Source organism: Agrilus planipennis, unplaced genomic scaffold, assembly GCF_000699045.2.
Source record: "Agrilus planipennis isolate EAB-ADULT unplaced genomic scaffold, Apla_2.0 scaffold88, whole genome shotgun sequence".
Lineage (NCBI taxonomy): Eukaryota > Metazoa > Arthropoda > Insecta > Coleoptera > Buprestidae > Agrilus > Agrilus planipennis.
Genome location: NW_020438872.1, coordinates 340,735 through 364,417, shown reverse-complemented (window position 1 = coordinate 364,417; position 23,683 = coordinate 340,735). Strand labels below are relative to the sequence as shown.

General features: G+C 32.6%; 3 protein-coding genes across 7 annotated transcripts; 1 reads left to right on the top strand and 2 right to left on the bottom strand.

The window, feature by feature from the left end:
- Positions 1–1,761: 1,761 nt before the first annotated feature.
- LOC108738225 (myosuppressin) lies at positions 1,762–3,161 on the top strand. The gene is made up of 3 exons (XM_018471529.2): positions 1,762–2,038; positions 2,351–2,541; positions 2,870–3,161. Exons 2-3 carry the CDS (start codon positions 2,352–2,354, stop codon positions 2,962–2,964), a joined length of 285 nt encoding a protein of 94 aa, XP_018327031.1. The 5' UTR covers positions 1,762–2,038; position 2,351; the 3' UTR covers positions 2,965–3,161.
- Positions 3,162–5,867: 2,706 nt separating this feature from the next.
- Positions 5,868–13,008, bottom strand: LOC108738216 (C2 domain-containing protein 5). Of its 4 annotated transcripts, XM_018471512.2 has the most exons (17): positions 12,836–13,008; positions 12,592–12,775; positions 12,202–12,526; positions 11,790–12,141; positions 9,581–11,676; positions 8,615–8,776; positions 8,388–8,556; positions 8,140–8,332; positions 7,929–8,077; positions 7,437–7,866; positions 7,268–7,372; positions 6,903–7,209; positions 6,753–6,839; positions 6,558–6,694; positions 6,372–6,494; positions 6,164–6,310; positions 5,868–6,093 (listed from the first exon to the last, which is right to left on the bottom strand). In XM_018471512.2, exons 2-17 carry the CDS (start codon positions 12,766–12,768, stop codon positions 6,031–6,033), a joined length of 5,022 nt encoding a protein of 1,673 aa, XP_018327014.1. In that variant the 5' UTR covers positions 12,769–12,775; positions 12,836–13,008; the 3' UTR covers positions 5,868–6,030. The 4 variants fall into 4 exon arrangements, with proteins under 4 accessions (XP_018327014.1, XP_018327017.1, XP_018327018.1 ...); XM_018471515.2 differs by lacking the exon at positions 12,836–13,008 and having other exon boundaries at positions 9,581–9,759; positions 12,592–12,768; XM_018471516.2 differs by lacking the exon at positions 12,836–13,008 and having other exon boundaries at positions 9,581–9,741; positions 12,592–12,768.
- A 281-nt stretch (positions 13,009–13,289) lies between these two features.
- Positions 13,290–23,080, bottom strand: LOC108738221 (acetylcholine receptor subunit beta-like 1). 2 transcript variants are annotated; one of them, XM_018471521.1, is made up of 10 exons: positions 22,772–23,080; positions 22,020–22,156; positions 21,237–21,281; positions 21,060–21,169; positions 20,893–20,983; positions 20,488–20,832; positions 19,413–19,606; positions 19,190–19,351; positions 18,884–19,118; positions 13,290–17,610 (listed from the first exon to the last, which is right to left on the bottom strand). In XM_018471521.1, the coding sequence occupies exons 1-10, from the start codon at positions 22,830–22,832 to the stop codon at positions 17,446–17,448; spliced, it is 1,545 nt and encodes a 514-aa protein (XP_018327023.1). In that variant the 5' UTR covers positions 22,833–23,080; the 3' UTR covers positions 13,290–17,445. The 2 variants fall into 2 exon arrangements, with proteins under 2 accessions (XP_018327023.1, XP_018327024.1); XM_018471522.1 differs by lacking the exons at positions 22,020–22,156; positions 22,772–23,080 and adding an exon at positions 21,565–21,614 and having other exon boundaries at positions 17,446–17,610.
- Between the last annotated feature and the right edge of the window lie 603 nt (positions 23,081–23,683).

Here is a 23,683-nt window from a genome sequence, read left to right as displayed (position 1 = left end):
TGGAAATTTATTTGAAATACCAGTTGCACGTGTTTAATGTTTTTGCAATTGTTCAAGGATTCGTTTAGCTCATTCATTCCTTATCTTTGCAACAACAATATATTTATTTCCAATTCAGCAATACTTAATTATAATGGACTATTAATCAGGGGTTGTTTTTGCTAAATTTTTTAAAAACAATCAACAGCAACTACGAATTAGACAATTTCATTCAGACAGCTTTTTTTCCGGCCTTTGTCAACAGCAGTTTAGCATACGACCTTTTGATCTCGCTTTTTTTAATACATAGTGTTAACTGTTAACTGGGATTCAAAAAAAGAAGTTTTTCAAAAATTGTTCTCTTTTCCACACAAATGCAATATGTTGCTCGTTAAGGGTTGATAAAACATGAAAAATAACTCTTCAAATAAATATACGATTATTTACATGTAAAAGAAAGCTTTTTTTTGTGGTTGAATCCATTTTTTTGTATTATCTAATGCAAAAATAGGCTTATTAATTAGTTTTTGTGATTAGCAACATATTAAATTACTATTCCATACGAAATAAATACGTGTCGATACGCTTTTATATATTTTAAAATAAAAATTTAATTTAATGTTTAACGCCCTACGTTTTAAGTGGTAGTTACGCATTGTCGTATTGTTTTTTTTTTAATTAATTCCTTTTATAAACCATGTGCCTAACAAAAGTCAAGGAAAAATGCAAATTTTAAACGCACAATTTTCAAAAAAGAAAAAGCAAAGATGGTATGAGAGTGATGCACAAGACTAAAAGCCGTCGTGGAATAAAATTCGTTCATTTAGTCAATTCCTTGTTTAATGGTTAAATTCCAACGTTAGGTATTTTATTTTGATTTTCGATATCGACGTTGATCAAGAGGTGTGTTGTTTTAAAAGAAGCGCACGTTGTAGAATAACAAAAAGACATTAATACCAATTATGTTTTAATAGACCATCAACGCATTTAACATGGATTTCTCTTTGAAACCGTCGTTTCTTATTTAAGTGGCAATTTCCACAATTCAAATTAATATGAATTATATTCTCTCTGATCCCTATATTGCCCCCGTTTTCTGATAAACGAACCAACCAAAATTTATTTTCGATCGTCGATAAACAAATCCAAATGCCACGGTAGCATATTATGTACTTATCTAAAATTAAAAGTGAATATCGCGACAAAGCAGAAGTATTCTTTGATCATACAAAAGCAGAAGCATCTTCACAGAGAAGCCCGACTGTTACAAAGAATAAAATAATGTAGTATACGTTATTTTGTAGGTTTCTCCTGTGACAAGTATTAATTTTATAAAGTAGAGCAAAAATTCTGACTTTTCAGCTGTTGAAAAACAAAAGAGAAAAACGCTGAAGTAATTTTAGTCCACTTTTGTCCCACAATACAAATTGTTTTTGTTAATTTTTGATCCCTTTCGTACATAAAACGATTGCATATGTATTGGCTTGTTTCTCCTTTGAATAAATCTTTTTCATACATTTTTATGATGGCGACAAATTATAATATAAATTGCTTTTTTGCAAGAATTGAAACAAAAGAAATTGTTTACTTATAAAAAAAATGGGTCAGTGGAAATCGAAGTTGCCCTATTATTATTTAAATTAATAAAACAATCGACGGTTTTTAAATTTTGTTTATTTTTTCAATACAATAATTAACAACATAATTTTTATAAGTTTATGATGTTAGTATCACAAATAATAATGTTTAAGATACTCGTTTAGAAAAAAGTACATAAAGTTGCTCATATAAATGGGCACATTAGGTGGTAAATTATTTTTGAATAAATCTCTGTTAAACGTTGGTATTGTATGAATTTGTAACATCATATCAGTAAAATTGAGTGAAACATGTGAAAGATGGTATTTTTCATTCTGGAAAATATGAAAGGCGGGGCCATGATAAGAGTGTAGGCGCAGTATGGTCCATATAAAGAGATTCTCTTATCTTCCTGATTCAGATCATTGTTTTGACTCTTTCCAACAGTACCTGTTATAACAAAGAACAACAAGTTCGTAAGGTAAAAAAAGTTTTAGTGTATTAAACAAAAAGTGCGTCGATTACTCGAAAATTGTGCTAGACCGGTGAAATTTTCGGGGATTTCCAGTTATTTCACTTTCCACTTTCGTAATAACAGAACAGTGCACTCAATTTTTGAAAATTGTCCATTTATATTCGTAAAGATAGTTTTTTATTTTATTATCTATATTTTTATTGTTCCAAAGTTTTTAAAATTAACTTTTTTTTCAAAATGTTTTCATTAGATTTCAATAACTGTTCTAAAGTCTTTTCTGGATATGCCAAATATTTGATTTTTATTATTCTATTTCAGAATGAACCAACACTTACTATCGTTAGTAACAGTGACAGTTTTCATGGTACTTTTTTCCCTTACTTTATCGATGCCCCCATTACAAAACGCAGATATTTGTTCAGCGGACGCACCCCCTAGACTTAAAAAATTATGCCTTTTGGCAACCCTAAAAGAATATTTCGAAGAACCTATAGAACCAGTTGTGAAGGGTAAGCAGATTTTGTGGCATTTCTAATCAACAAACGTCCCAAAAAATCGGTAAATATTGACGTAAAGTTATAAAAATGATAAACGATCGATTCTTCATTTAAACCATGCATAATGGTATTTTTTCCTTTGAAATACAAAACGAGCTAGTTTGTTATAAATATTCATCAGCGTACGTAAGTAAATCAATAATTTAAATAACAATACCAGTAACCACATATTTTTTCGAATGATGCATTTTACGATATTACATTCTTTGTAAAAGGAATGATTAATAATTAATTATAATTGATGTTCAATATTTTTACTAATTCTTCTGTTTTGTTATAGGGGAAATAATGGATACTGAATTGTACAGTCGTGGGGCCAAAAGGCAAGATGTGGATCATGTATTTTTACGATTTGGGCGTCGTCTTGGACTTTAAGACACTGCGCCAGTTTTCATAAAAATAACAAAAAAAAAATGACCCCTTGTTATTACAAAATGTAGAATTAAGAATAAAGCGAAAAGTTAGCACTTAACATTGGTTTTTGTATATTACTGATAAATAATAATATGTACCTTTTACAATTATATATTTATAATTCATAAAATAGTTTCTTTTATGTATATATAAGTATGTATCTACCTATTGTGTTTTTAAAAAGACAAATACAAATTTAATAAAACCATCTTCTACTTTAAAGTTTTTGTTTGCGTGTGAATGCACTATTTGCTCATAAATCACATCTTTCGAATGTTAGTGAAAGGTAAAAATACATTGACATTGGTGCAATGTCATAGACGCTAACAAAAAACCCTGATAAGATGAGTGCCGGCGAAATATTTGTATGAATCTGAACACTTTCTAAAACCAACATCTCAATATTAGTTTTAACGTGTTCGCGTTTCGGGAGTGTTGTGCTGTGTTGTGTGCATAGTGATTTATTATTTAACAGAAGGATGCGTTTGAATGTGATAATTATTGGTGAGTCTAATTTTTACAGATTAATTAATAGAGTTAGACAGTTTGTAATTGTCTGTTTTACGCATTCTCAGAGAATTTTGTCATTAACCAATGAGATCTTTGAGAATTTTTAATCTATTGTACCAGTGAAGAACATTGGACATTTAAACAAAATTTTGGGCGTCTAGATTTGAAAATTGATTAAAAAGGAATCGAAATTGTAAATTATTTCGTTCGACTTCCGAAATCTACATTTTCGTATCACACAAACTTGAATTGGCTTGGACTATTGTAAAAAGTGGAATTTTGGGCGTCTAAGTTTGAAAATTAGTTAAAAAGGACTCCAAATTATAAATTTGCATCAATTTTGCTAAACCACCTTTTCGTCAAAACACATATCATCCTAGGACATCCTCTCTTGCTTTTGGATCATGTAAAAACATGTATTAGCTTGGACCATTGTGAATAGCGTAATTTTGCGCATCCAAGTTTGAAAATTAGTTAAAAAGAACTCCAAATTATAAATCATTTGCATCAATTTTGCAAAAACACCTTTTCGTCAAAACACATGTCATATTACGACACCGTGTTGCACTTTTGTATCATACAAACTCGAATTAGCTTGGACCATTGTAATGAGCGTAATTTACGCGTCTAAGTTTGAAAATTAGTTAGAAACGACTTCAAATTATAAATTATTTACATCAGTTTCATAAAAACACCTTTTCGTCAAAACACATGTCATATTACGACACCCTGTTGCACTTTTGTACCATACAAACTCGAATTAGCTTGGACCATTGTAAAGAGCGTAATTTTTGGCGTCCAAGTTTGAAAATTAGTTAAAAAGAACTTCAAATTATAAATTATTTGTATCAGTTTCATAAAAACACCTTTCCGTCAAAACACATGTCATCTTACGACACCCTGTTGCACTTTTGTATCACACAAACTCGAATTAGCTTGGACCATTGTAAAGAGCGTAATTTATGGCGTCCAGGTTTGAAAATTAGTTAAAAAGGACTTCAAATTATAAATTATTTGCATCAGTTTCATAAAAACACCTTTTCATCAAAACACATATCATCTTACGACACCCTGTTGCACTTTTGTATCATACAAACTCGAATTAGCTTGGATCATTGTAAAGAGCGTAATTTTTGGCGTCCAAGTTTGCAAATTAGTTAAAAAGGACTCCAAATTATAAATTATTTGCTTCAGTTTCGCCAAAATACCTTCAAAACGCATTCCACTATATCCTACACCCTTACGCCCTTTTATATCATATAAATTTAGATTGACTTACACCACTGCAACGAGCGAAATATTGCTCATTCAAATTTGAAAATTGATTGAAACGAAGTCGAAATTATGAAGCCTGAACTGTATAAGCAAAACCTTTTCATATGATACCTTACTCAGCTCGGCTGAGTTTATTTTTAAATTTGCTGCCTAATTTGGACCTTTTGGACACGGAGTAACATATTGTACACTTATTTAAAATTTGTAGTTGATAATATTAGTAGTTACTGTGGCATACAGGAAGGTACTTTGTGTACCTTTTTCTAGCATGAAGCACTGAAAATGGTAAAAGGTACTTTTGAAGTACCCAATCTTTTTACTAAGTACCTATTTGTTTAAAAACATAAATCAATTATTATTATATGCATAATAAGAAGAATAATCGATTATTTATCTAATATATTTAGAAACGCTACTATTCTAGTAAATATGTTTATTGGGGTAAGCGATCTTAATTTGTATTCTATATTGTACCTAAATGATTATATTGAACATCGGTTGCCATAAATTACGTCGACGATTTTCGAAGCTTATAAACGGGGATTAGAAAGAAACATTTTGAAATGCGGAGGAATTACTGATGTATATATATACGTACACATTTGCATTCCTATTTTATTGACTTATATTCTGAATACTCTAATTTAAGGGTTTTAAATTCCTGTTATTGTGTGGGTGAAACGAAACTCTTTCAGTATTGCGAAGAAGTGAAAATGCGTACTCAATTAGCTTCTATCTTTATTTCCTATCAATTATAAGTAAACAAAAATTAATTTAATTACTATAATATAGGTACGTTACTAAATCGAAATATATAAATTTATTGTTAAGCCTTTATCACTATTGTCTGTTTTAAATTAATTACGTAGTCAGTATCTGCAATTTCTTTGCTGAAGTGTACGATGTGTTGCATACCTATTTACAAGCAATTCCTTTAAATTTATTTTTTTTAAACAATTTTTAACACAAGGAAAGTGATTAAATAAATTGTTCATAATAATGAATCTCGACCACTCGAAGTAATTGTGTTAACAGTTTCGAACTTACAGTGACTGATAGGGGGGAAGAACTTGTTACTATTACAAGAATTTCATTTTTTATTCTATATTTCGCAATTAAAAAATTACAACTTAACAGAACATCCTTTTGTATAATACAATCAAAATATATGAACAACTGCATTAGTACGATTAAAATAATACTATAAAAGTAATACTTCAACATGAGGGTGGAGAGCATAATTTAATCATCTGGTGTGTAGGAAACAGTAACAACATCCCCTCCAACGTTTATTAAGCACTGGCCCTGTAACAACAAAATAAAAAATTGAAAGCGTTATAACCTGTTATTCTAGAGAAATAAAAATCAATTTCACCTGATTTTTGTGCAGATTATGATAAAGAACGCATTCGTTCATGTAAAAAGCGACCATGGCGTTGCCCCCTAAAGCTGTTACATGTGCCCTAACTATGGTTAAAACTTCGGTTGCAAAACTATGAATAAATCCACTAAGACCACCCTCCTAACAACAAAGAAAATAGTAGTTACCACAAAAAATTAAATATTATTCGTCATTTCACAACCTCCCTAATTGAAGTAGTTTCCCTAATGAAAAAGAAATTTAAGTTCCCTAGATATTTATCAATTTTTCCTCCAGGTACGTAAGACAAGGGGGTAATATCAACCCCATGTTTACCTTTAATGACCTACAAGAAAATCTGAGTTGAACTGTTGTATTCTTTTTTTTAATAACCGGATTACTGTTTTACTTTTTGAGCAATTGCAGTTTCTCTTTCTGGCGATTTTTGTTTATTTTTAAGTTTGAAAGAGTGATGGGACAAAGAAGGGACCTGAGAAGGCTCCATCGACTGAAATTCTTCCATATTAAAGATTAAATAGTCATCATCTACAATTTAATGTAAAAACAATAAGTAACGCAAACAATGAAATTTTACAGAATGTACCATTCTTTTTTGAAGGATCCTTTGACGTGGGCCCCTTATTTTTTACTTTAGGTTTACTTTTCGGTTCTGCTAGTCCTAAAGCCATTCCTAAATACCCAATTTAACACATTTAATAGATTTAAGTGAATTATGAATTAAATTAGCGAATACCTAACACGACAAGCTGAATATCGTCAGATTCTGGTAAATCTACGCGAAACTGGAGATCGCATAAGGCACAAGGAATCATTCTTCTTAGTTTAAAATAAACAGTTTGTAATAATTTATGTAATAGTTTGCCTAGATTGAAAGGCGGATGAAGTTTAGCTCGCCAAATTTGCATAAACATTTGTAAATTTTTAACTATTTCTAATTCTGTTAATCCTGGAACTTGTTCTGTATTTACAACGTGAAAACCGTCAGGGGGCTGAGGTTCCATAAGCAAGTTCATTAGTTCAATATCTTCTGGATCATCGGCCTAAAAGTGATAAAAATTTTGTGTCAGTTAAGTGTTAAATAAACATCTTTAAGAGTACCTCCAAGATACAGCAATCTTTATTTTCTGCTGCCAAATCCAATCCTGGGGACTCACTCCCTTCATCTTCGTTATCAGAAAAGGCCACCCTACCATTAGGTTCTTCCTGTAATTTTGGTTAATGTTAATACATATATATATATATATTAATTTGGAAGTATATTCATTACACTTTTTATTTGGTAAATTTCCTTATTCTTCCTAACAGTTTCGTTCAGTAATTTTTGCATTTCGGCAAGCTTTTTGGCATTAGTTGACCTGTCTGAAACAAGCTTTGGGGGAGGAGAAGATGGTAGGGGTAGGAGAAAAACAGCGGTCCCGGTTGCTATTCCAATCAGAACTCGTACCCCAACCGATATTCTAACTTTCAATCCGAATATCGCGTTCATTCCCTTAACTCGTAGTTTGTTGACTAAAAGTCTATGCAATTCATACTCAAGAAAAGGCAGGCCATCAGATATGTCTTTGGCATTAGATTCGCCCCTCAAATCTTTGAGCTGACGGCAAACGTGTGCTTGTAAGAAACACCCTTTGCCTGAAGTTGGCAAGTCTTCTGGTAATTCTACTGTAGTTATTAATATATCAGGTACTTTGGAATTTCTAGAAAGAAAAAGTTACAGTTAATTAACAGTGTACATTCAGTTACTTAATAGTACATTTACCGACAGAGAGCACATTTAAAAATAGTAGTTCTTAAAGGACCTGAGTTACCACCATAGGGTGTGTGGCATAAACTACAAGGAGGTGTATTTAAATTACTATTGCTATCGTGTTCAGGGCTATCATGTACTTGTTTAGCGGTGGAATTCCCCTAAAGTAATGTATTTAATAAATACAGAAACAATTGTATTAAATAATTATATGTTCTCTTACAGTTAAAGAAACAGGCCCGTCTAAATTTTTTTTTTCTTTTTCTAAATCGTTTCGTTCTAGAGACGATACCAAAGTGTCTTTATTATACATTTTGGGAATCAGGGGAATTCCAGAAAAGGCATCAGCGTCTCCTAAACAATGATAACTTATTACAGCTGCAGTTCCTGAGGCACTTAAAACGCAAACATCGTCACTAAAATAAAATTAGTTAGTAACAATTCGTTTGTTATTAGGTAATACATGGTTACCAGATGCTGGTAGCTTCTGAGTAGCCCAAAACAGCGTTACAATTTAATGTTCTAGCATGAGAGCGAATTTCCATTCTCAATTCTGACCACCACGTATCGCGCGATTCTGGTTCTTCTAAATTTGAAATTCTTTCTAAAAGTTTAACTGATCTTGCGCTTACAGCACCTCCTGAAAATATTTTTAAAATAATTTGAATACTCCACAACTTTATTACATTTGATTTTACCAATGCATAAAATGAATCCTGGGGGGTATCTTGACATTGTCAGAAAAGGATATTCTAGCATGTCTAGGTTGTCTTGAGGAATATTAGATCTGATTAACGTTCCTGTCTTCAACATGTTACTTATCATACCACCGGATTTATCACTCCCAGTAAAGCTATTTCCTAATAATAATTTAATAAAATTTAACACATCTACTACACATTCCATACATACTCTTATACATACTCCATACAGTAAGACAATTAATTTTAATGAGTAATTATATATATCTGCTTTTATTAGGGACCACATTTAAACTTTTGGTCATGCACCGTATTGGTGACGTCAGTCTTCATGTCATGATTTTTTAAAATACCTTTTAGCTTATGATAACTAAATGTAGCTTAAGCAGCTATAATTTCTACGAGTGTAGACTACCCCAATGGGGGGTTGCCACTGGCTTAACATCCTTTAACAAATGTTAAATTTATGTGTTATTTAAAGTATATTGAATATACATATATTTTTATTATTTCTTTACCAGTGGCAGCCCAACTGAAATGACTATTGACTGACCTCCCTTTAAAAACAACACTAAATAACATAGCGAATCGATATACAATAGTTTACTCTATACTTAATTTGATCATACCAAAGTTGGAGTAGTAGGAAAAAGAGCAAAACATCGACACAAAAATGCAGCATTAATGTTGGGGAATGTACTCACTTTTGTAGTAAAATCCTACTGCAAGAATTTTATCAACCCAAAAAGAAAACAAATACTGATATAAACACCTGCATTTCAAAAATTGTTGAAAAATCAACTCACTTTTTACTTTATATTATTAACAATTGTAAAAAGTCACTAAAAAACTAAAGAGATAAAATTCAGGGATAATAAAGACTATTTAGATTTTAAATAAAAAAAATGAACATTTGAAGTATATAGCTAAAATACTACAAATAATAAATTCTAAAAGTTGTACCTTTTGGAGTAATGCTCAGATCTGAGTCGGAAGATCTGCGATGTATGTAAGGCGCTGTGATGAATTTGACCGGTGAATGTGCCATTTTGGATCCAGTAGATTCAGCTCTTTGATGTCCTTGTTCAGATCTTGCTACTTCAAGGATAAGTGATCCACCTGTCCTATTTGGATGGGTTAAGCTTGCATGCAACGTATTAAAGCTATTGCTAGAGCCATCGTCAATTTTCGTATTGAGAGACTTATCACAATTAGCATTAAGGGGGGTTTCGGGGGTATTTTCAACATCACATGAGGGAGAAGAAACGAAATTAGTACAAGTTATTTCTTTAGGAGTAATAGGGATTTCGGGAATTGACACAACACTTTGTTTTTCTTTTATAGATTGTTTTCTTGTATGACTTAACAGATCTGTCACCTTTTCTTTTAATAAGTGACCGATTGCCAAGCCTTTATGGTGAAGTAATTTTTCAAACGATTTCAGTTTGTTCACCTTCTGTTTGACTTCCGTAGGGGTGTCTTTGTTTAAATTGTCGAGGGAAGTAAAGCTGGCTGGAGTTACTTTTTCTTCGGTGTTATGTTCTCCCAGTGATACAGCAGTCGGGGATCTTCGCAATATTTCAAATGTTTTAGCAATTTGAGGGTAGAATGATTGATCTTTCTCTAAAGAACAGGACGAGGATGCCGGTGTACTGACATTTGTCGGTGTTGTTACTTTTAATGCTGGCGGATCTACAAAAGCGCCTTCGTGACCAAATTCTTCATCTCTGTCAAGTGCTGGCGAAAGGGGTGGGGTGTACGTTCCAATTATATTTACTTTTTCAAGAAGCATCGTTTGCATTGCTGTCTGCATTAAACTTTTCGTATCGATATTTCCACGAATTCTTACTGGAGGTATGAAAAATTTAGATCTTTTTGGTCTTAGTTTTGGGGGAGAACATTCGAAGTTAGTATTCTTATTATTACCTGAAGTTAGTAAGTCAGATTTATTTGGCACTTCTGTTTGAGAAATTTTATGCTCGTGAATTAGAAAATCTTCTGGTTCAGCTAAAGGAGGGATTCCTAAGGAATCATCTTGAAAAATTTCTATTATTTCTTGCCTTTGTAACTCGGACAGTTGCTCTTCATTTGCTACATCGTTTTTTTTGGTAGAAGGTTGCATTATTGTTTCAGAACGTTCTAAATTAGTTTGTGCTAACTCTGCAGTAAATTTTTGAATATCTTCAGGTGGTAAATCTTTAGAATAACATGAAATATTATCAGTTTCAAAAGGAATATTTTCATTTGAGCGTGTCGTACCCAGTTCCATACTTCTCCTGCTTTCAATGATTTCTATGCTCTTTATTATACTGCTTACAGTTTCATAATCAATAGATTTTTCATCTTTTGAATCAGATTCATCATCAGAATCGGTTGATTCTGATGTACTGTCTTTTTCGGAAGCATCGTCATCCAATATTGTTTTCAACTGACACGCCGCTTCTTCTGCTTTGGTTTCATTTATTTCTGCTTCTTTAGGGGAACCACCTCCTGATTCTTCAATGCATTCCAAACTACTACGCATTAGAGAATGTATTAGTAGTTCTGCCATAACACTGGAGTCACTTGTTGATCTTTTAAATATGTTGTTCTTGTTTTTTAATTCGCCACTTTGATTTAAAGCTGGAGACGAGCTACTTTCCCCTAAAGCATAGTTTTCTTGAACAGGCCCTGTTTCTGAAATTCTTGCTCTTAAAGCTGACATCTTTTTTGATAGCATTGAATGTGAAGCATACTTCAGATTCCTGAACTTTTGGGAAATGCCTCTTCCAGGGTTTCGTCGAAAATCTTCTTGCTTCAAAAGTGACTGCATTGAACTTGCTGAACGAACCGGCGCTACATTTTGATGGCCTCTTTGAAATTCAATCGTGGACAAGTGCCTTGTATAACGAGATTTATTAAAGTGTTCTCGACCCCCTACGTCAAACGGATTTTCTGTATTCAATGAGGAAAAGGGTAGGAAAGATTTTCTGTTCAGCTGGGAATTTTGGTTGTCACAAGTCTTATTTAGGTAAAAGCTACTGCTTGAGCCGAGAAATTTTAAGTAGTTTAATGCACGCCTACATGCATTGCACAAAAATAAAATTTAATTAGACTTTTTACTCTTTGAATATAAAATACGAAATTTAACTAATTTACAATCTATTTCTTTTGAGTAATTGAATATACTCACTCATCTATATTATCTAAAGGCTGTTGTGGGGTAATAGAAGGTAAATTATCACGAATTTTGAGCAATGAAACTGCAGTCCCAATTCCTCTTGCAACTATCCCAGATTCTCCTTCCAGATCAAAGCTCTGGCTATATCCAACAACAGCATTTCCTCCAAGTTCCAATGCTTTAACACCAATCTTCCTCTGTAGTTCCCCAGACAATTTTAAGAATAGTACTTGTCTGGCTTCATTTGAAGCCCTTGGTGTTCGAATTTTGTCAATCCATTGGTACTCTGGATCATCATTTACAACTAGTTCTTCAACAAAACCATGTATAACTTGTACTGTATGTCCAAGAGGAATTATAGGTGCTGAAAGACTCAAGTTTAATAAACAAAATCTCAATATCCATTCCATAAGTGAATACTTACAGCAAAAGAATTGAACACCACATGATGATTGCCTGAATTTATTAAAATCAGTAAACAATTCTACTTTTACAACAATATTAACTTCTCCTCTGATGCCATGCATTGTATCATACACTGGAAACCACCCAGACATCATTGAATTTGTAATGTTTTCGTTGCTAGAATTTTGTTCATGATATCCTAACTTAGGTAATAATCCTGAGGAGGGTAATAGTAAAGGATTTAAATCTAAATACACCTTTCCTATTGCATCATTAGCAGAATATGTGTCATAATCCATGAGTCTTATTTGGAGTGGTTCATCTTGTAATTCAGCATCATCTACCTAAAAATTACGTATTTCAAGGTTTTGTTTTTTTGTTACATAAATAGTAATGCATTTTTTAGTACCTCAAAGCGATACCACTCTGAATTCCATTGAGGATTTAAAGATTTTCGACACACATCTGTTTTGTATGTTACACTTCCTAATTTTATTTCTACATAGGCATCTGTTGTGTCACTTGATCTATCCATAACAGGCAAATTTCTGCCAGCAATTATTTTAACTTTAACTTTTCCTGGCATTGTAAATCTTAAATTATTTAAAAAGTAAAAAAAGTTAGGTTAAAATTTGAAATTTTACTCTCATTACAATATTTTTGAAAACTACACACGTCTTGAAAACCACTAATTTTTAATTTCACCACTTGTTAAAACACACATTGGGGACACTGCCAAGGCAGCTTTATTTATAGAATTTTGTAAATGTACATGAGGCATAAATGTTTTGTATTTTTGTTGACATTTCTCTTGCCTAACCTTGCATTTCGTTTTCAAACCTAGCAGATTTTTGGTTGGAAGAGAGGGGTGAATTTTAGGCACTGGTAGGTTCTCTGTTGGTAGCAGAATGGTAGCAGATATCGGCCATCTTTGGTAGCTCCAAATGCAAATTTACATATCAAAATTACTTATTTGTTACAAATACTGATTGTTATTATTAATTAAAAGATGCTAATAGTTTACGTAATTTTTTTATTGTAAATGCATCTGTTACATTAACATTTTTAACAGATAAATGATTATTTATCATTTTTTAATAGTCACTTCTTCAAGCCTCTTGAGAAACAGTAAGGCAGTGCTATACTGTTTTTTACTATACAATACAGTTCATTTATTCTACCCTATTTGCAATATTTTTTCGATAACTATAACATTTTACATTTTATCGTTTATACAATTAAAAATTTGAATACTACAAGCATCCTAAACTTCTGTTTCCATTATAGACTTAGAGGATTAAAATAATAATGAATTTATTAAATGTATTTAATGCCTGAAAGCTTCAGAAGCCTCTTTTTGTTTAAATGTTCCAGATTGTCAATTTTCAGAATTTATTTCATAATAAGTATACGATTTATTAATGGCTGAAAGGCGATTTAAAATTTAATGAAATGAATGCTTGTAGTGTTCAAATACTTTTACATTTTATTATATCCATAAAATGGTTACATTTTATAATGATTGATTCATATGTTGAGCAATTATTAACATTTCGATATCACTGCAAATAGTTTGAATATTTTATCGACTGAGTATACGAAAGGGTGCCGAGAAAAGTATCAAACTACCCCCAGAATACATTATATATATAAGTTAATTATTATTAAAAACACTATAACAATTATATAGGCCCCATTACGTTACTTAGCTGATGGAACCTAATTGGAAACTACGAAGGAGTATGAAAATACAACTTCTTTTGTTATAAAAAGATTGGTGTCAACGATTAATGAATTATCTACAGGAAAGTCAGATTTTCCAAAAGCTCCCCAAACCGTTTCGGCATTTCCCACAATCGTCAGTAATAAATTCTTCATTAATCAATTCGTCACTTGAAGTAATTATAAATAATAAAGTTGAAAAACCAATTGAAAATTTTAATTAATTCCGATATGTTCTTTTTATTTACTTTTTTTTTTTAAATAAATCTATGATGAGATGATGCTGAAAATTCTCATTTTTTGATGGTTTGAATGTCGTAAAGATATGTAATTGCCTTATTTTTTAATGCCTTTTTACGAATAATCAATAAAATTACACATTTTCGAACCAAACAAAGTTAAGAAAAAGACTCAGTGGAACAGTATTGACGTTGACCTATGTATCTAACTATAAATCTATTTTAAAGCAATAAATTTAATGCAACAAAATTTGAAATAGTTTGCTTGATATTGCTTTCAATTAAAGAATATTAATACTTGATTTTTATTATTTTACGTTAATTAAGTGTATCTCTACATTTTGTTTTGAGCAAAGCGCATTTCGTTATTTATGTAGGTATGTAGGAAAGTATTATATTTTTATCTAATCGTAGTTTGATCCAACAGAAAATTGTTTCGTCAGAGTTAAAGCTGTTTCAATTATATATTGCTCTAAGAATTAAACAACCATTAAGTTGAAAGTATTATAGGTATACCCGTTGTATGATCTCACTATAATAATTAAAAATTTTCTGTTAGATCAGACATAATATGGCAGTTTGAAGCAGTATTATTATAATATGGGATATTCAGTTTTAAATTGACCCCATTTTTTCCAGTTTTATCTATAGTTCATTAGGTGTTTTGGCAAAAGTTTGCAGGGTTGCGAAAACATTAAACTTTGCATTTGTATAATAAGGTAGAAATTTGCATTAATTGCAAGTAATGAAAATTATTTACATTAAAGATCAACGAAAAATATAATAATCATACAAATGGTTTTTTAACACCAAATAAGGTCTGCCGAAAATGGAAAAGATCTGGGGTGGATTTAAGACAGAATATTGCATATTTTAGGCCAGGGAGCTATTGGACTTTGAACATTTTTCTTTCTGCACTGATTGATTACTTTACAGATTATTAACAATTACATAATTACGGTATAACACTGCCCTTTCATTTTTCGGTCTACACTAATCTAAACATTACATTATCAATATTTGACTGATTGTTTATTCGAATTCACTCCGAAATATGGCATATTTATTAATGTTATTCATAATTCCACGATGAAAAAGAGTGCAGATACTACGGCCGGAAAAAACTTTGTACAAAATCTTTGTAGAGTGAATTAATATGTTTGTGTTTACGTGTTAACTTTTTGGTGTATATTTAGCTTATGTAATGGGGTTGATCAACATGATCTACTACCTATTTTGTAACAACTCCGTTAATTCTTTTTTTTTTATTTTTATTATTATTATTATTGTTTTCATACATCGAAACCTTTTTTTTATATCGTTGTATTCAAGTACGATCACAACATTGTAACATTGCAAGGCAAAGTATAGGAAACGCTATTGCCAATTTCGGATTTTTTTTTAATTTTATGGCGACACTCAATCGGCAATACGTGATCAAGAAGGCATATGCAAGTAAATAATTTTATTTGCAGTTCATAATCCTTTTTGTTCCCATGTGTGGAATCAACACATTATTAACATTTTTTTTTTACCTACAACTCTTTGAAAAGTGTTTCGAATTTCTTACAGAGAACATAATTACCTAAATGTAAGATTATAATAAATAAGAAACTTGTTCTCTATAGAAAAATGTGGAATTGAACGTATGCAAAGATGGTATTGCAATAATTTAGTTATATATTTCAAATCGACCAAATTTGGATATATTAATAAGGGAGAAATAATTTATTTATTATTCCTTTGTCTCTAAATGCCATTTTCCTTGTCAATAATTTGGTAATGTACCCCAAAAATCAGCCGCGTTTAAAAATGTTTTTAATATAAAAAAACATTAGAACGATTTTATTCGATTAATGTTGAAATTTTGAAAATACCATCTGTTTACAACAGGTTGCACCTTTTAATTAATTAATAATAATTTAACTACAGTATATTATAATAGTCTAATTTTTATTAAGCACATATATGAATAACAACAAATTCGTCACAATCTTACTGAGAAAAACTACGAAAAAGTTAGATACCTAAGTACTTATTTAGTTTTCAAAATTCAATTAATTATTATTGTAATAAGTATTAAAAAATGATTTATAAAAAATTGCCTGGATAATATTGGTAGCAAACCCCTTGAGTTTTCACGCAAGACAATAAATATGACAAACTACCCCATTATTTCTTATTAAAGTGCATCATAGTGTGTTGATTGTGAACGTAATAATTTCGCTATAATATGTATATAACAGGCCAGTTAGTCATTATAAAACATTAATTTGCTTTAGTGTTTAAGTTTAGGTGCCATTGTAATATCAAATAGAAAATTTCCAACTGCAGTTTTTTTTTTTTTTTGAATTCCGTATCATAAGAAGGAAAATCCCTGAACCCTTTAAAGGGTTAGTTATAAGGAATCCAATCGTTTATCTTGGGTTTTCAAGTGGATCAAATATAAGGCGGAATTCGGAATTGTCAAAGTAAAAAAAAATTGAATGAATTTAAATTTTTCTGCTAAATCTCCCTAACGGATTGAATCTATTTTTAATATCGTTGTCGGAAAATGAACGTGGTAGTGAAAAATAATCAATTAGGAAACACTTGAACGTCCGCTCTATAGATCGGATTTGTCACCATGTGATTATCGCATGTTTGAGCTACTGAATGTCGTTTTGATGCCGTAAAGACATAATCACATTCATTCTTTGATAACTACATGAAATTTATTGGTAGAAATATATTGCTAAAAAGGGTGACTTCGTAGATGTATTCAAAGATTTTCTTACTTATTAAACACAAATTCTGTTTTATATTTGATCCAGTCCTGCAGCCCCCTGTAGTTCCGAAACGACTAAAGCTAGAATTATGAGAAAATCTGAAGGAAAATCCTATGTGGCGTGACGAATATCCAGCGATTTTTTTTTTTTTGGGAATTGTATTGTAATCGAAGTAACAGCTATAATTTTCTGTTGTGGTTGTTATTGTTTTGTCTTTACGTTTTATTTAATTAAGTAATAACAGTCGTATAGTGTGAGCGGAGGTGATATTTTTCGAGTGCAGTGCTTAAGGCAGTAAAAAATTGCTTAGTTGTAATCGTTCGATAAAATGGAAAAACATCATTTATTGACACATAACTCTTGTATAGAGGCGACGGGCTCGATGGCTCGTCCGCAGCTTCCGCACTTAAATTTGTTAAGTCCTTCACATGGAAGCCACACGATTTTATAGCGGTTATGCATGAGGAAGCCAAAGAATGGTGCTGTTTCGTGATAATAAAATAAAAAGTAATAACTTTTACCAATCGTCCTCTTCTATTTCCCCCGGTATATCTCGATTATCCTATCCTGATCGACGTATTCGAATATGTGAGGGGCATCCATCAGGATCCCTATAGTCCCGGCAGTGGTTACGATGAAGAACATGTACAGTTGCAATCTGTCTATCACCATTGCAACATACTTCCAATCCTCACGGGTCTGCAATCATAACGACACAACTCAGACACTCATTATCGAAACGAAATTATTCATCGATTATATCCTTTCAACAACAACAACTCATTTGCCAAATTAAATAAAAATCATCGCCTTTCCTCTAACTGCAAGCTGGTTCTAAAATCTGAAAGGTCTAGGAAAATTTCCCTAGGTCTGGAAACGCTGGTTAAAATTGGGCATGTTAGTGGACATCTCTCTCCCCTTTACATACTTCTTGCAGACAGGGAGAGAGAGAGAGAGAGAGCTGACCAAGTAGATTCGTAGGGGTCATCAGAAAAAGCTTCTAAAGCTGACCTGTTAGTAGCAATCGACAGTCCTGAAATTGCCATTTCGAAATATTGTGGCCATATAGTCCTTACAGAATGCATATACTGGATGTTGAACAATTTCTTTTTTTACAAAATACCTTAGCCAAAATTTATAATAAAGATTTGTCGAATACTCTAACAAACTTTGTTTGTTGTGTAGATTCCAAAACAAATCAAGATGAAAGTGAAAATTAGCCCCCACGACTGGATTTAAAGGGGTTTCTCAACCCTTTGCAGTCGTCGTAGCCGATTTCCACTTGACATACATGCACTCTTGGGGTGTTACAGAGTGTGTAAAAAAAAATGGGGACAAATAGGACACAGGCAACTTTGGGAAGTTCGCAGACTAAATTTGAACAAACATAAGCTCAAAAGAGAAACTTCTACTAATGAGCACTTTAACAGCACGACGTGTAGAAGTACAAGTAGTAATTTCTACGAAAACTTTAGAGTAAATTGGTACATATGTGTATGTATAAATGGAAAGTGACTTCAGATGTAGATCCTTCCGAGTTACGTCTCATTAAATTTAAGAAAATTAATTAATTGTGTTACTAACAGAGTTTTGTTGTTCATCTCACAACGGATTCTAATTATACGTCTGTTGATAAGATAAACACATAGTTAATTAATTTCATCGGTTGAGAAAATGAAATTGTTGATTGTTTAATATTGTAAAGCTTGCGGAATGGGGATGAAAAATTGAGTATTGCAATCAATAGAAGATTGGTTACCAATTCAGAAGGGAACAGGATCCAATCTACCATTAAAGGAAAATATACGTGACAAGGTTTACGTGGATGCTCCTGGAAATCGAGTCGAAAAACATTTTCAGACGGATCTATCGAGTTACAGTTAGGTGGTAGAGGTTCAGATAAGACAGGGTCACGTACATATAGAACTTGATGGGAAGATATTGAAATTTTAATAAAGATGAGAGTCCTCACCTGAATGTACAGGTCTTCGTTTCGGAGATGTTCGGCGATGAATTCAACGGCTTCCGTAGCTTTGGAAGCTTCCGGCGACAAGAGGATGGACTCGGAACTTTCGCTCTCCCTTCTACAGCTTTCGGCACCTACACTGACCCCCAGGTCCGAATTTAATTTTCTATTTATCTTACAATTAGGATGGTGTAAATCGGACAATTCCATTACTTCCACTTTGCTTTGGGATTCAATGGAACTAAAACGTATTTATCAGGGACGTTAGTTAGATACTTAATATTGGTAAAAGGGAGAAGTATATGTGCAAACCTAATGTGTTTAGGAATATCAGTAGGAGATCCGTAAGGATTCGGAGGCACACCCATGCCAGGCATCTCCATCATCCACCTGAGTCTCGTTTTCCTTGGCCTTTTCATTAATAACATGGCTGGGAGGTAATTTAGAAACACCGAACGTATCCACGGTGGCATTCTGATAAAGTACATATTATTAATTTACGTCTTGAATGAATAAACGTTCGATTCGGCCTTACCTGTGAGTACGTGGACCTCTGAAATTCCAATTTATTATAACAACAGTAACAAGAATACTGACGGTATTCATTATAAACGTAAACAGAAGGTATTTGGCTATGAGAGGTAACACTAAAGATGTAGGCGGCAGGATTTTCGAAACTAGCAGTAGAAATACCACTAGTGATAGTAAAATACTTATCCCAAGTGTCACCTTAAATACAAAAAACACATAGGTCACCGAAACTCAGAAAATATAAAGTCCACGATGATCAGAGAAATGGTTTTTATATAGAGACGTAGATAAGGGTGGGTCCGGGTGAATTCAGACTTCTGGCCCATGAGCATTACCTTAGATCTAACATAAAATTTAAGACCATAAGCATGCAGTATCACATAAGTCAAGACGATTTGCTTGATGCAAAAATATCTATTACTTCGTCCAAATCGACATCTTGTGCTAGCTAAAGGATGATGAAAAGTAGCTATTCAACAGGAAAGGAAATTGACATGAGGTTTACTTTTGCGTCCAACTCGAGGTGTCTTGGGAATGAAAGCTGTTTTAATTATGGTTTCAGAAGTTCAAGAAATAGACGAAAAAGTTTACAAATATCTTTTTGAACTCTTTACAAGTGACCCTTTAAAATGATACCCTACATGACCCATTGAAAAAATGATTTATCCATTAGACTTCTCTTTCTCAATCACCGGAGGGTAAGGCAGAAGGCCTTCTTATTTAGCCTCTTTTGAGGACTTATAGGAATGGGTAGACGGACCCAGGAATCGAACTCGTGTCCTTCCGAATGCTAAGCAATGGTCTAAAGCTCTAGGTCATGCTTGTCTACAACTCTAAGAGCAATGGTGAGGATGTATTGAAGCTAGTGATATTGGAATCCTATTCCCTAGGAAGTTCTTCAACTGTAGTTGTCTTTCCAACGTTTAGCCAAGAACTGTGGCAGGTATCCTAAGGGATATCCTTGAAGAACAGTTACTAGCGAAAAGTTTGGAAATACAACACCACTGTTCCAATACCACTACCTACAGTGTTCCTTGTTGGAGTTCGTAGAAAATGATCGATAATTGAAGTGAAATTACCTTTTCGCCTGCTTCTGCGGGTAAATAGAACACAAGTACACAGAGGAAGGAGATTAGAACTGTAGGTAGAATTAGATTCACTGTATAAAACAAAGTCTTCCGTCGAATAATAATATAAAATGTTATATCCGTTTCCGTCGGATTTCCATCGTAGACGTTGAGGTAGGCGGGTACTTCAATAATGTCCCAAGTTCCGGACTTCCAGTAATCCGATAAGTCAACAAAATTCTTGTTATTGTACAAGTCTAAAGACACTTGGTCTCCGTTGAATGTCCAAGAGCCGAACTTCATTATACACGTTTGTTGGTCAAAAGGAAAATATGTTACGTCTATGGTGCACGAACTCTGAAAATAACATTTTCCTTCTTCATTAACAGTTTCAACAATGATTTCATCTGCTATCACCTGGTATATCGCCGGGGGTACCCAAAGAACTTCACCGTTTGGATAAATTAACACGTTAGATTTATACCTGACTTCATAATTACCATCGGCACTAAAAAAATATTACCGTTCTAGTATTCGTTAATTTTAATTTTTTTTTTTTTTTAGAAATCAGAAATTTCGATTACTTATTGAATAGAACAATATCCGGCTTCCACACTTTATCCGGTGGCAGCCTCAATACTGCAATTCCACCGTAATCTGCTTCGTCCCATTGTAACTGATAATCCTCCCAAACCTGCATTTGATTATTCAAATTAGAATTACATTTGCCCCATTTTATTTAGGTACACTTTTAATCTTACCAATCGCAACCAAACATTCGACTTCATTATTTGGTTTTTCTCGTTCTACAAATATAAATATATCGTTAACAAATGCGGACTTTTTCATTTCGGGCATTTCATCCCAAATCAACGCATTATTTCATCTCATGATATTTAGTTCGATATTTTCATATTTTTGGAGAAAAGTTTCATTTGAATTGTAAATAAAATATCAATAGAGAAAAACTGAGCTTTTTCATGGAAAATATTTTCTTAAGATCATAATCAGACGCAGCAAAAAAATAGATTGAAATTTATTTGAAGAAAAGCTCCAGGCTGTCTTGACTCCTGATAACTAAGTAATTACCTGGAGTAGTAAAACCACCCAGAGAACTATCTCGGTAATTGAAAAAGTAGCTGCTTGATTTGACATGAAACACCCGCATTACTTATTAATTGCTTTTGAAAATGAAAAATTCTTGATAGAAAATTTATGCTTATCGCCGAAGGCACCGTAAAATTAATTTTTATTTATGTGCATATTTGACATTAAAGAGATAGCTACTTTATATTTTATTCGTTTTATGTTCAAAGGTCAAGTTAAAAGTGTTTTTTTTTATTTTTTATTAGTAATTCTTGGAAGGATCTAGTCTTTGTAATACATATTGCTTTAGATTTCTCGAATCAACGTAAAACCTACTTCTCATTTTAAATTAATAAGCTTATCAAACAGCAAGGTCTTTGCGAAATTACTTTAGAGACATGGAGATGACTTTTCTAGGATGTTGGCTAGATTTAATTAAGTGTTCTTATGATACTTACCACGTTTATTAATTGGACAAAGGCTAACCCAAATTTAACGTTTACTTTTTCTGTCATATTTTGAACTGGCCGAATTAGTTTGTTATATCCCCTAAACAAATCGCGGACAAGTCTTTCTTCGTCTTCTGAACATTTACCTTCAATCAAAGAACAATTAAAGCTCTTTGAAGTAAATTCAATTTTATATTAACATAAATACAGGGTGACTCAAAAATAATAAACTACAATACTACATGTATCACAAATTCGAAAATTACAGATGCACGAGAAATCAGAAATAATTACTTTTTTATTACGTATTGTTCTGTATAAATTATTTAAACAATAATTAATGACAAACGTCTGTAAATTTTGAATGTAGGATTCATAGTGATTACAAAAGGATGAAGGCGCCGGATAATTAATTTATTAATTAGAAGCTATTGTTAAAAATAATATATTTAACGGTGTGTAGTAAGGGTGTTTTTTCTAATTGTTCATACATAGATATATAAATGTAGATTTATTAAAGAAAAAAGAAAAAGGAAGTTTCAAAGTGTTTTAACTTTCTTTAAAGATTATGTAAAGTTTGTGATGGATAAAGAAAATTTTATGATTCTTGCAAGTAACTGACGAGCGAGAATGTCCTTAAAACTAATATTTGTCCTTTGGCAAATGTCTTTGTTCTAATAGGACGGGGAGGGGTTTTGTTTACATGCTTTTCGACATACATCTATCTATCTATCTATCAATGGGTGTGCCAAAATTCTTACCGATAACAACAAGATAAAGAAATGACAAGACGAAGCATAGTATTTTTGAGTAATTCCACATTTCGGTCTCCTAATAAATTTGATCATGCACAATAGCAGGATCATCGACGTGGCATCCCCTTACGAACGCCCATGGTCCTTTTTTTTTTTTCGTTTCGAACCAAGGAAGTCGAAATGCCTTCCCAGTTTCCCTCTTCCACCAATTTCGACCTCCACTCGGAATTGTTCAACTATTTAATACACAACCGTTTCATATTTGACTGGCGAACTTTCCGATTTCGAAATAAGTCCTCGCGAACGTCCACACACCCTTTAGTACAGCGTGGACTATTGCACACCGCCCCATTGGTCGTTGATTGGTTCCTTTCTAGATGGCACATGTGGCAGAACACTGCAATTCTTGAACCAATAACTACAGCTTTCCACCGAAGTATCGATTAGGGAAAATTGTTTCACGGCTGCGCCCCAATTTTCAAATCTATTCAGTTTTCCCTTCTTAGAACCATCGTCGCCTTCGATCCGGCAAGCGCATCTTTCAAACAACTCCTTAATACTTCCGAAATCCTTAAAGCTATTTCTCAACGGGAAAATGAACTTGATGGAGCTTTTACCCTTACATTTTCTCCCTGTGTACTCCTTCATTACAACTGCAACCATTTGATGTTTGTTCACAGTTAATGACTACACTTTTTCATATAAATTATAACATTAGAAATCAAAACATGGTAGATATGCCAATCGGGCAATTTCCTTTTCTCTGAATAGTCGCCGTTGTTAATTCTGCTGACGCTTATTACATTGAAAGTCCTTGCAATTTCTCTATGTAATTCTTCATTTTAACTATCACCTTTTGGTACAAAGCTTTTACCTCTTCACAGCTAATCTGTACAAAAAGGCTAGCCCTTATCGTCA